Raw genomic sequence first — 12,000 nt, forward strand, 5'->3', positions numbered from 1 at the left:
AACGGGGGCGATGATGAGCCCTAAATTTTTATAGCACATATTATTATTTTCTAATATAACTCCATGATAGTCTATAATATTTTTTGTGATAACTGTCATGATTATGATGGCTACTTAATCATCATTATTATTAACATAATTATTACTATCATTATCACTAATAATATTATGATTGTTGTCACTGTTATCACTACTAACATAATTACTATTGTCAACATCATGATTGTGGTTATAACCATTATAATAACTATCAACATAACTAACGTTCTTGTTGCCGCTAGATCATTGTCATGATCATTATCATTATTGATCATTATTATCAAAATGATTATCGTTATTGTAGTCGTGAACGTAATGACGTAAATTAAGTCTTTAAAATATTTGATTTTTTATTTGATAAATTTTATAAAAAAATTATAGTTAAATGAGTTTTTAATTTAAATTTAGAATATTTTAATTTTAATCTTTTATTTTAATCTAACGATTAATAATTATTAATCATTCTTACTATCATCATTTATGATTCTCATATATGATCCGTGACCATAGATTCGTAGTGGGTATATTAATAGTTTTACTTTTATTAAACAAAATTATACTGATTGAAGCTTGTCCAATAATTCTTGTATGATTTTCTTACAGCAACATCAGTAAACTGTATATGCAATTTAACAGCAATCGCTAATAATTTGTTTGATTTTTTTCCTAATCATTGTTGCAAAGAGGAATAAGCTACTAATATTATATATTTTTTCAATTTAAAGAACGAGAAAGTATATATACAAAGAGAAAAGTAGAAAAATATTAAGAAATTGAAAAGATAGGGCAAAATAGGTTTATTAAATTTGAATATTAATAACATAAATATTTTTCAAAGCTATTGATAAAAACATACTATAAGAATTCAATTATTAAATATATATTAATTAACTTAAACATTAAATATAAGCAATCCATGCATTGTGCGTATAAAATTTTTTATGATATAATTTTTTTAACTCAGTTGATTAAAAAGTTATTATAAATCTTTTGATAGTTGAGTTTAATTTTTATGGATAAAAAATAAATTAATTAGTTATATTAGGAAAGGATTAAAGAAAATATTTTTACGTTTGTTTTCAATTATTACTTGTGGATCTTGAATTTATCCTTTTTTTTATTCATCACAAGTATTTCTTTTATCACTCTATAAGAAGTCTTGTTAGTTTTTGGTCAATATTAATCTTTATATTTTTTGTCAGCGTCAATATTTGTTAAGAAGACTAACACATTCAAATAGACAGATGGCTTCATAGATTCAAAGCTCGGCCCAAATAAGTGCCCAAAATATTAATGGCTACATTGGACCCAAAAAAATGGTAATGGATGGCTAGGGAGAATTTCTTGCCCAACCACATTTATTCCTTCTTTATTTATAGTCACAAAATAATCACTATTTTAATTTTTAACAACATTAATTATTATTATTTATTTTTATGTCTTATAATATTAATGATGGAAAAAAATTAAAAATAAATTGATGATAATAAGATTATTTTTGTAAAGTTTTTATTTTTTTCATTTATTTATTAATTTTTCTTAGTTTATATAAAATAATTTAAGATGATAATTATAATAAGATAAATAAAATATAAATACAGCTGCTTAAAGAATGTGTGCTTTTTATTTCATAAATTCCATGACTGAAAAAAAATTAACAGCTTCACGGTCATACAAGTTATTCAATCATAAAATCATAAAATATTATTGATATGATTTTTAATATAATTATTATAAAAATAAATAAAAATATCATATGAAATATAATGATTTGTGATAAGATAATAATATAAAATTATTTACGTTTTTTCCTCTTATTTTATCTTTTATTTGATAAATTACATCTATAATATCTTCTAAGTAATCTTTCTATTTTTTTTTGTAATGATAAATAGTAAATGTGTTTTAATTTTGTTAATGATTAATGTTGATTGTAAAATTTATCCAGCTATATTTAATTAGGTTTAGACCGAAACTAGTTTCATCTGCAGTAACCAACGACATGTTAATTTGGTTTATAACTTCACGAGTCAGGACACTAAATATATATAATATTTTTATTGAATATTTTCTTTAATTAAAAAAGGAAAATGTATAGAAAGATAAGGATCCCGAAGGAGACAGCAGTGGTGTCTATCCAGAGTGACTCAGTCACAAGTCACCACAACACCCTAAGCCGCATCTCGCGCCAACTAATTCAAAACGGAAACGTCTATTTTAAGGTAGGCATTACAGGAAATTAAATCATTCAATATATAAGTATTGATTTCTTTAATTGTATTAATTTATATCCTTCAAATTACTAAACAATGATATTTTAGTCTTTAAAATTATAAGATTAAAAATTAAAATAAATTTTACTTGATAAATTTATGAATTACAATAATATTTTTATAATTTTCTAAATGAAGATATGAGATTTAATCCATGTTGATGGCCAAAACTAGCTTATATGCTGGTTGATAAAGATTATGTTCGATAAAATTCGTTCAAGAGTTAGAAGTTAAAAAATTATCTTATTAAGTTATATGTGTTTGATAAAATTTATTAAAATAACTAAAAAGTATAAAATAATATAAAAATAATTAAATTATAATTTATTTGAAAAGAGTAATCAAGAAATTTTATGAATGTATTAAGGATAAAAAAAGAAAAAGAATATAAAAAAACTACAAGATAGTGTTTTTAAGATGTAGCCTTTAAAAAAATATTAGAAATTATTAAAAAGAATTATTTATTGAATAATTAAATAAACTTTTTACCTAATAAAAAAATTAAAAATTAACTTAAATATCTTGTGAGTAACTTGAATCATAAAAGAAGATTAATTAAGTGTTAAATAAAATCACAAAAATAATATATATATATATATATATATATATATATATAATATTTAAATTTTAGTGCAATTAGCCGAATGGAAGCATATTAAAAGGTTTTTTTATCCACGGCTATTAAAGTATAATTGGAACAAGTAATGAAATAGGACAGTACTATATATTAGATTGGTTCCAAAAGTGGAAACTAGGAACAAGTTGGTTGAGTGAAAGCGATTAGGATGCGCAAGAGAAGACCAACCAACGAAAACGGATGAGGCTGCCATGCCACGTTTTACTAATAATTAATAGTGACCAAAGGGTGTGCGTGATATGGCCATGTCATAAGATTATTGTTCGGATGAGATATCGGAGCGAGCAAGTCTAAGATGAATCGTAGCGAATCGGAGTGGGCCTTTCAGCAGTTCCTACAGGAAGCTGCTGCTTCTTCTTCCTCTAATTCTGATCATCATCATCTTAAATTCAAAAACGAATTCAACATCAACATCCCTGTTACTACTACTTCTATTCAAAATATTAATGTTGATTCCCAAGACTACCATGCTATTCTTAAGACCAAGCTTAATCTCGCATGCGCTGCTGTTGCTATGACTCGGGTACGTTCATCTTTCTTTCGGAACAACCCCATCTATTTTTGCTAGCTCTTGGACTTGTTTCGTTTTAGATTCTAACAGGGTAATTTGTAACAACTGAATTTTTGCTAACAAGTACAATTCTTTCTCCCTCTCTCAAAGAGGATTGATTGATTACAAATACCTCACTCTGACTCTTGTTGTCTAAGAGAGATGGGATAAGATGTACCAAGTTGCCCTTTTAACTATGTCCATACCCATTGACTATTGTATTTGTATGGATTCTCTCTCTCTCTCTCTCTCTCTACGAGGATTACAAGAATTTCTCTCTCTACCCTACCAATATGAGGATTACAAGGGCTTTTCTCGCTTTCCTGAGAGCTAGGCTTCCCTCTTTCTCGAGGAGGCTTCTCATGCTCTCAAATGATAAGCTACCATTTTAGGTGTCTCTCAAACGATACACACGTACGAATTATAACAATGAATTAAAAGGGCACTGAAATTATAATAAAATATAGCATTGCAATCATTTTCCTCTACATTTTCATAAAGTCTTATATAAAAACTAATATCTGTATAAGATAAATTTACAACAATTAATGTGTATGTGATAATAATTTTTTTGGACTACTTAAAAGTATAAAAAATGAATTATTTAAATTAATGATAAAATATTTTAACAAAAAATATTTACGTACCTTCAATGTTAAATTAATATTGATAGATCTTCATGTAAATATTAATGTCCATGTTTGTACAGTATATACACTAAATCGTTTATTTTACATATAAACAAATGGTGGGAAAAAAAATCAAATTTCAAAAATTCAACATTGCAAACGAATTTAGCTTTTAGTATAATCTGAATCCTATTTTTCTGTGGTCATATAACGATGAATGTATTCAAATAAAGACACACGAAACCCAGTTGCTTGGGGAGCGTACTTTCTTTTTTTATTTGCAGGTGCTTCTCATACACAACTGGTTTATTGTGCAAGCTTGCATCCTGTTCTTTAGTCTCTTATGTTGCAGAGTCTATGAATTCTAGAATAAAATAACTTCAACCACTAAAAATGACTTCAAATTGTATTTAACATCTAAGCCTTGTCAGCTCAAATGATCAAATTCCTCAATGTGAAAGGGGGAACAGACTCTTCTATTTATAAGAGTCTTAAAGGTAATTAGTGATTTACAAATATCAAAGCAAATAATTAACCTTCTAAGAGCTTTCCGCCTTTTAGCAAAGGCTGCTTTAGACCTGATCGATGAGGTACAACTCCCTTAACAAGGTTCCGTCAATGTGGTCGATTGATTATGGAGTTAATTTTCCAACAACTTTGTAAGGATTATGCATCATACAATGGCATGATTCATGCATACAACATCACTTATGTTGTTCCATGACAAGCTTAACGAGCCCCCTCCCTCACCAAAAAACGATATATAAGCTTCTTCCTTATATATTCAGCTTGACTCGTCCAATTTCCCACCAAATTTATTCAGCCATTATACTGCAATAAATTTTAACAACCATCAAAGCCTTTCCCCACCAAGTGGGTCAATTATATAGATCAAACCATGCCATTGTGTTCACTCAAGGACTAAATGCTCAACGATTCATTTAGATCACAGTCCTTTGAGATAAATATCTTCTTAATCAAAGTTCATTGGATATCACTCGTTAAAGTATTTAAAAATGGCCAAACTTCACTTATAAAATCCTGGATGCACCACTGGCATCTGTCAGGTGCAGCTTGACATTGATTTTGTGTAAGTTAGCATATGTTAACTACTAAGTCAGAAAAATAAAGAAGCTGTAGTTGCTGGTGTTTTTATGATGTCAGTTTTAGTAAGGGCCAAGGGTACTACTTATAGTAACTTGTTTATTGCACCAAACATTTGCTCGGGCCTGGCTAGCATATTGCATCTAACGTCATTTCTGTTAAGAGGTTCAGATGACGCACAGTTAAACTTAATGGTTAACCTCTTTAATTAACCTTCTAGCTGTGGTTCTTATGGAAATGTTTCCCTTTTCTTTTTTTTTTCCAAATTGAATTTTGCGTTAATTCCGTTCTTTCCATATGCACTGAAAATTATTGAAGTAATTTCATTTATGTGATGCCTGCACTCCACCTACATTATATATTTCAGAAGGCCTTTTCTGTTTCTCAATCTTACTCTTCAAAGTTGGATTTATGCATGATCTAAAACTTTTTCCCTAGTTTATATATTAAGTTACCAGTTCCCCATTTCTATCACCTCTTTCTCATTGTAAATTAAACCAGTATCTAATGTTTTCTTCTGCTCATGCCAATAGGGATCTTTGGTCAAATCTCAAAACCCTGCCACTTTCTCTGACAGTGGACCACAGGCATCTAATTCTTCTGAAGATGGATTGCAGGCTACCTTAAAAGGTTTGAACTAGTATGTTATTTTGGCTACTAGAAGCTGCATGAGTAGGGCGAATGAAAAAACTGTGTAAAATTTTGTTTAATTTAGAATGCTTTAGACTTTAGTTTTTTCTGTCCTAATATGGTCAACACGTACTGAACTATAAGATTTACATCTTAATTTGTACTTTCTTCGTAGGATCTGGCCCTTCTGGAAATGATCCCTCTAAATTACAAAATAAAGATGTCAAAGCACAAATTGGGATTCCTTCCTCATCTTCCATGCAAAACAAACCTGCTGTCGCAATGAGGCCAACGATAAGTGGATCATCAGGAGAACAATCAGATGATGAGGAAGTGGAGGGAGAGATTAATATGACTGAAAACATGACTCCTGTTGATGCAAAACGAGTAAGGAGGTAACAATAGTCTCAGAATTGACTGTGTTTAGCATAGAAAACATTAATGCTTCTGGTCTCACGGAGTTGATTGTAATATCACGTCTCTGATAAATAAACCAATTGTTTTTAGCCTGCCAGACTAACTGCTTCCAGTATCATATTAGATCTTTAAAGTGAAATATTGTGACACACACCATTATTAGATATGGCCTATTTATCATGTCCTGATCAATAGACCAAATGTTTGGCCTGCCAAACAACCTGCTTCCAGCATCATATTAGATTTTTAAAGTGAATTAATGTGTGACTTACACTATTATTTTCATAATAATCTAAAAAATGACTATGTTTAGCATCGAAAACATAAATGCTTCTGGTCTTGAGGAGTTGATTGTACTATCATGTGCTGATATATAACCAAATGTTTGGCCTACCAGATAAACTGATTATAATATTAAATTTTGAAAGTGAAATAATGCGTGACTTACACTAATATTTTCATAAACTGTGCACAAACTTTTGATGTAGACTTGAATTCTTTTATGTCAAACTCGTATGCAATTTCATCATTACTATTATGAAGGAAAGGTTGCACAAGTATTATAATTTTTGTGTTATTGGTTGAGCTAGCTAAATGAATCTGGATTTTATTGTTTCTTCCTAAACAGATTCTTTCTTTATTTTCCTTTATTAGAAGGCATTCATTTTGTTCAGTTCAGGTACTGGTACAAATTCTGCCTTGTTTAATTTAAAGCCTAACAATTTGTCTTTCAGGATGCTTTCTAATAGGGAGTCAGCCAGACGCTCAAGAAGGAGAAAGCAGGCTCATTTAACTGAGCTGGAGACACAGGTGTGCATATTTTCTTTTTCGATTATCATATTTTCTTTTTCTGTTCCATATTCCATATTAATTCCCTCAAAGAATTGTATATTTTCTGACCTAATATTCTATCTTAGGTCTCCCAATTACGAAGTGAAAATTCTTCGTTGTTAAAGCGATTCACGGATGTGAGCCAGAAATACAATAATGCTGCAGTTGACAACAGAGTACTGAAAGCTGATGTTGAAACATTAAGAACAAAGGTAAATTCTTGCTTTTAGTATATACTATACTTTAAGTAAAACCTGTTATATAGGAGACCTACTGGCTCTTCCTAAGCAGTTCCTAAGTTTGGAAAAATTATTAGATAGTCTTAGACCACCACATATCTATAGTTCCAACCAATCTATCCTAGTTCCGACCAATCTCTCCTTAATTCACGAGAATGCCATGTTGAGATTAATTGAGACCCTGCTGATCCCGGATTATGTAATAATCTCTCCATGGTTTGGTTTTGGTGGCTAGCTGAGGATAGGAGTCCATCAGGGTCTCAATTTTTTAAAGTTCAGAGAAACTAAGTGTATTGGTTTATGTGTATTGACAATGATCATTTCCTTCCATGTTGTTTTCTTTTGTAGGTGAAGATGGCTGAAGAGACAGTGAAAAGAATTACTGGGTTGAACCCAATGCTTCATGCCATAACTGAGATGTCATCAATGGCAATGCCATCGTTTGATGAAAGTCCTTCTGAGACATCAGCTGATGCTGCTGTTTCTGTGCAAGAAGACCCAAATCATCACCGTTGTCAACCCACTTCTAATAATGGGTTGGGAGGCATTTCTTCAATTGAAACTGTGCAGCAGAATGTTGCAGCAGTGGTAGGTGGCAACAAAACGGGGAGAACAACTTCCCTGCATAGAGTGGCTAGCTTGGAACATCTTCAGAAGAGGATTCGTGGTGGTGCAGATTCACGTGGACCTCCTTCTAATGGAGAACAATAACATAGTAGTTAAATTTACATTATGCTTTTTATGAGGAAACTATTCTAAAACTCTTGTTTCTGCTAGTTGTAAGTAAGAGCAAATTCTTATTGATGTATGTGAATCTTATTGAGCATATTCTGCTGGATAATCCTATTTTTCTTTTTTTTTTTGTGTGTGTGGACTCCTCCAAATCTTAATTCATGGCTGATGGGGACAAAGGAGTGTAACTAGTGTTGGTAGAGGTCGCCTTATCCAAATTGGATATTGTTTGCTTAATTTATTTGAGTTCTTGTCACGCTTATACTTAATTTATTTGCTTCCAATTGAATTATCAATTGGTATCTAGTCTGCAATTAACTTGCTAATCTCTACCCAATTGAACCAATCACCTACTAACTCCGAGGGAACGCGTTAGTTATGCATCTATTTTTGCCGTTTTTAACAATCCACTCGTTTAACAATGCAATCATAATGTACAATATGTTTCACGATGTGATTTTTTTTTTTATTTTTACATTTTGGATTTAATTTTCAAAAGTTAATATTTATATTTTTCGCATAATGTAATTTCTCAACGAGTTTTCAAATACACTATTATTGACACATATGATAATATAAAGATCAAATGATAAACTTATGTTTATCAAACCTTTTACATGTTTTAAACTAATTCATACGAATATAGTTATCTTTCTCCCCAGACATTCTGGAGGTTAAACTATATTAATTTTCTTATCCTCTCAAAAAAGTTTAGTTGCTTATAGAACATGAATTGTGAATGTACAAGTTTGAAAGTCTTCTTATCTTTTCTATTCCCTTATCCAACAAGGTAAACGGTGAAGACATTTGTGACCTTAACAAGATAATGATAAATGTAAGACAACGAATGAACCTGGATCAATGAAGAAAATAATGAAGAAGTGCATGATCATAGGAAAGATAATAATAAATGCAAGGTATAAAATAATTAAAAATTTTAAATTGTCGAAGAGGATAAATAATAGAATATTGTATTTTCACAAGAAGCCCAGCGAATGACATCACATGATGGGAGACAACCATAAAAAAAAAAAAAATTATTTAAAATACAATGTTAACACCTGTCCTATTTATTATTGATAATAAAACAAGACAACTATGCTTACACGTGCCTAATTTTGTTGATATTTGAAGTTGATAAATTTGATTTGCAGCCATTTGGAACGTAGTTGCAACTGAAAGTTCCGTAAAAGCTGAAATTAATTTCGTTAACTGACTGCAATAATCCACTACTACTATTGAATTTAAAGTTTTGAAGAAAAAAAATAGGGGGGGCCAAGGCCCCAGTGTACAACATGGTCCATAAGAATGAATAGGCCTTTCGAAATACGATGAAAACTTTAACTTTTATTTGAATTAAAAAAAATGTTTACAAGAGTTTCAGAGTACACAAATGCGTACTCAAAATCCTCATATGAAAGGAGGTGAGACTTATGTATGCACTAGAAAAGTTACATTATTTCAAATATATATCAAAAGTTGAGTTTTATTATTATCCTTTCAAGATTCTTCTAACACGTTATAAACACGTTTTTTTAAGGAACACATTATAAACATGTTATCATTAATTTACTTGAACTATGTTTTTACTTCCTTAATAAAAAAATAGAAACTTTGTTTTCCTTATCTTGTCACTCTTAGTAATATAAAAGAGAATTATTTGATGAACGTCACTCTTAAACTCACACAACAGTTATATACATCCTCGATGATGATACTCATGACTAGTTTGTCAATCACCATTAACACATGATTCGTTGCATCATGTCACCCTTTAACGCATTTTTTTTTGCTTAAAAACCATATTATTAAAACAATTATTCAAAATTAAAAAATGATTTTCAAACAATATAAGATATTAAATTAAATTATTGTTATTTTTAATAGAAGGAAACGTATCATAAAAAATTAAAAAAAAAAAAAACAAAACAAGGATGATCATCCTTCTAATATAAAATCATCAATTCTTCACCATTCTTTTATAATATACCATCTAAAAATTATTGTCTAATTTTTAGAAATAAATTATCACAACCTTATTCATTTCTTTAACCTATTTTGGACTAGTTGTTCAAAATTTAATTTTCTTAGTTAGCGATGAAAAATCAAGATTTATTTTAACTTTCTTAGTTTAAAAAAAAACTTTTAAAAAACAAACAAACAAGTAAACGAATTTTTTTTATGTGGTAACCAAATAAAAAGGTCTTTTAACTAACTTTTAGAACTCCATGAAAACACACAAAAAGAAATGTCTCGGATATTTACCATATGGTTTGTACCAAAAAATTGTTAATATTACGACTGTCCCAAAAAAGGGTAGGTTGGTAACTTAATTTATTGATCATTATACTCCATCTATGAATATTACCGCGAACATTCATAGTTAGCACGTGTAGCACGCCTATCTTGTCTTTTACTTTTCTTTCTTTGTGTTTTGGGGTTAGGTTATCAAAAACAAACAAAAATCTTAGCCGCAGAGGCAGAGGAGGAGATGGAGACGATGATGATGAGTTGCGTATCGATTCCGAGTTCAATTCCAAAATCAAGACCTTCTATTAGCTTGGGTTTGGGAACTCCCAAGTTGTTCAATTCAGTTTCAGTAAGGGTAGCCGTGAACGTGAATGGTCGGGGAAGAAACAAAGGTTTGAGTTGCAACGCCATGTTCGGTCTGGGCGTGCCTGAACTGGTCGTTATTGCCGGCGTGGCCGCCCTCGTTTTTGGGCCCAAGAAATTGCCTGAAGTCGGCCGCAGCATCGGCAAAACTGTCAAGAGCTTCCAACAGGTACCATTTCATGTTAAAGCCTTCTTAGTTCTTGCTCTCATATTACATCTCTTTTGGCTTTTCATCTTTATGAAACGGAATATTGTGTCTCATTACTACTGCTAACTCATCACTCGCTTCCCCATCCAATTAAGACGTTTAAACTTGTTTTGGAGATCGCACGATTTTTAGTGATGTAGTTAAATCGAGCAACTCCCACCTCTTTAAGTTAGTTTTTGGGATTGAATTAGGCTTAAACTCAAACTCTATCATTAAAGTTTATGTTAGTAATTGCAAATTTTACGCGTGAGCGAATGTGTTCTAGATCCCATGTGGACACAACCGAGGGATAATCATCATCTCATTATCCAGTTTTTGGATTTGAGTGAGATCCAAACCCAAATTGTAAGAACCGAGTGAGGGGGAAAAGTAAAAATAAAATATAAATGGGAGGAAGAAACCAGACATTTCAGTTTCAGTCAAGAAGAAACCGAATGGGTTTTACAATGTAGGAGGCCAAATTATTTGTGGATTTTGGCATTGACTTCATCGTGAATGAGTCTATTACTACGTTTCAAGTGTTTTGCACATTATTGCTATTAAGCTTTTTGGTAAATAAATGGTGTAGGCTGCAAAGGAGTTTGAGTCGGAGCTTAAGAAGGAACCGGATTCCACCGAAGGGGACTCATCTGAGAAATCTATTGTAGTCAGTGAGAAGCAGCAGCAGCAGGACAATGAGGTGTCTACTTCTAAGGAGACTGTATGAGATATTATATGATATGTAGATGTCAAATTTTCGCCATGAAAGAAACTATTCTGTTAGTTTAGTATTTTTTGGCTGTCTGAGATTCCATTATTTAAATCATGACCAAGCTTTCAAATAAAAAGATTAATATATTGGATGCTAGCTGACGTTTATGATTAACCATAGGAGAAATTGATCATTTTTCTTCACTTCTCAATGGCCATCTATGTCCTTGAAATGCTAGAGGAATCAGATCTAAATACCAGTGGAATATGTTGTCTGTCTATACGAGTAAAATGACATTTTTGATTCATGAAACACTAATCTATTCTTTCGGTCAAATTGGTTTTCATGTTAACTCGTGATTTTAAACGTTAACGAAAAGCATAGCATGACATGGCGAGTTAAATATA

At 30.9% G+C, this 12,000-nt stretch overlaps 2 protein-coding genes across 2 annotated transcripts; both read left to right on the forward strand.

Moving 5' to 3' along the window:
• The first annotated feature begins 3,065 nt into the window (after window positions 1–3,065).
• On the forward strand, window positions 3,066–8,318 carry LOC114400431 (light-inducible protein CPRF2-like). Its single transcript, XM_028362872.1, has 6 exons — window positions 3,066–3,472; window positions 5,766–5,862; window positions 6,038–6,257; window positions 7,014–7,089; window positions 7,197–7,322; window positions 7,698–8,318. The coding sequence occupies exons 1-6, from the start codon at window positions 3,245–3,247 to the stop codon at window positions 8,058–8,060; spliced, it is 1,110 nt and encodes a 369-aa protein (XP_028218673.1). The 5' UTR covers window positions 3,066–3,244; the 3' UTR covers window positions 8,061–8,318.
• A 2,151-nt stretch (window positions 8,319–10,469) lies between these two features.
• On the forward strand, window positions 10,470–11,796 carry LOC114398400 (sec-independent protein translocase protein TatA-like). Its single transcript, XM_028360587.1, has 2 exons — window positions 10,470–10,863; window positions 11,471–11,796. Exons 1-2 carry the CDS (start codon window positions 10,573–10,575, stop codon window positions 11,606–11,608), a joined length of 429 nt encoding a protein of 142 aa, XP_028216388.1. The 5' UTR covers window positions 10,470–10,572; the 3' UTR covers window positions 11,609–11,796.
• The last annotated feature ends 204 nt before the right edge of the window (window positions 11,797–12,000 follow it).

The sequence above is a fragment of the Glycine soja genome, chromosome 19 (genome assembly GCF_004193775.1).
Source record: "Glycine soja cultivar W05 chromosome 19, ASM419377v2, whole genome shotgun sequence".
NCBI classification, from domain to species: domain Eukaryota; kingdom Viridiplantae; phylum Streptophyta; class Magnoliopsida; order Fabales; family Fabaceae; genus Glycine; species Glycine soja.

Coding starts and splice junctions, on each gene's coding strand:
- LOC114398400 (XM_028360587.1), top strand. CDS start 10,573: ATGGAGACGATGATGATGAGTTGCGTATCGATTCCGAGTTCAATTCCA. Junction 10,864..11,470: donor CTGTCAAGAGCTTCCAACAG/GTACCATTTCAT, acceptor TAAATGGTGTAG/GCTGCAAAGGAGTTTGAGTC.
- LOC114400431 (XM_028362872.1), top strand. CDS start 3,245: ATGAATCGTAGCGAATCGGAGTGGGCCTTTCAGCAGTTCCTACAGGAA. Junction 5,863..6,037: donor ATTGCAGGCTACCTTAAAAG/GTTTGAACTAGT, acceptor CTTTCTTCGTAG/GATCTGGCCCTTCTGGAAAT. Junction 7,090..7,196: donor TAACTGAGCTGGAGACACAG/GTGTGCATATTT, acceptor ATTCTATCTTAG/GTCTCCCAATTACGAAGTGA.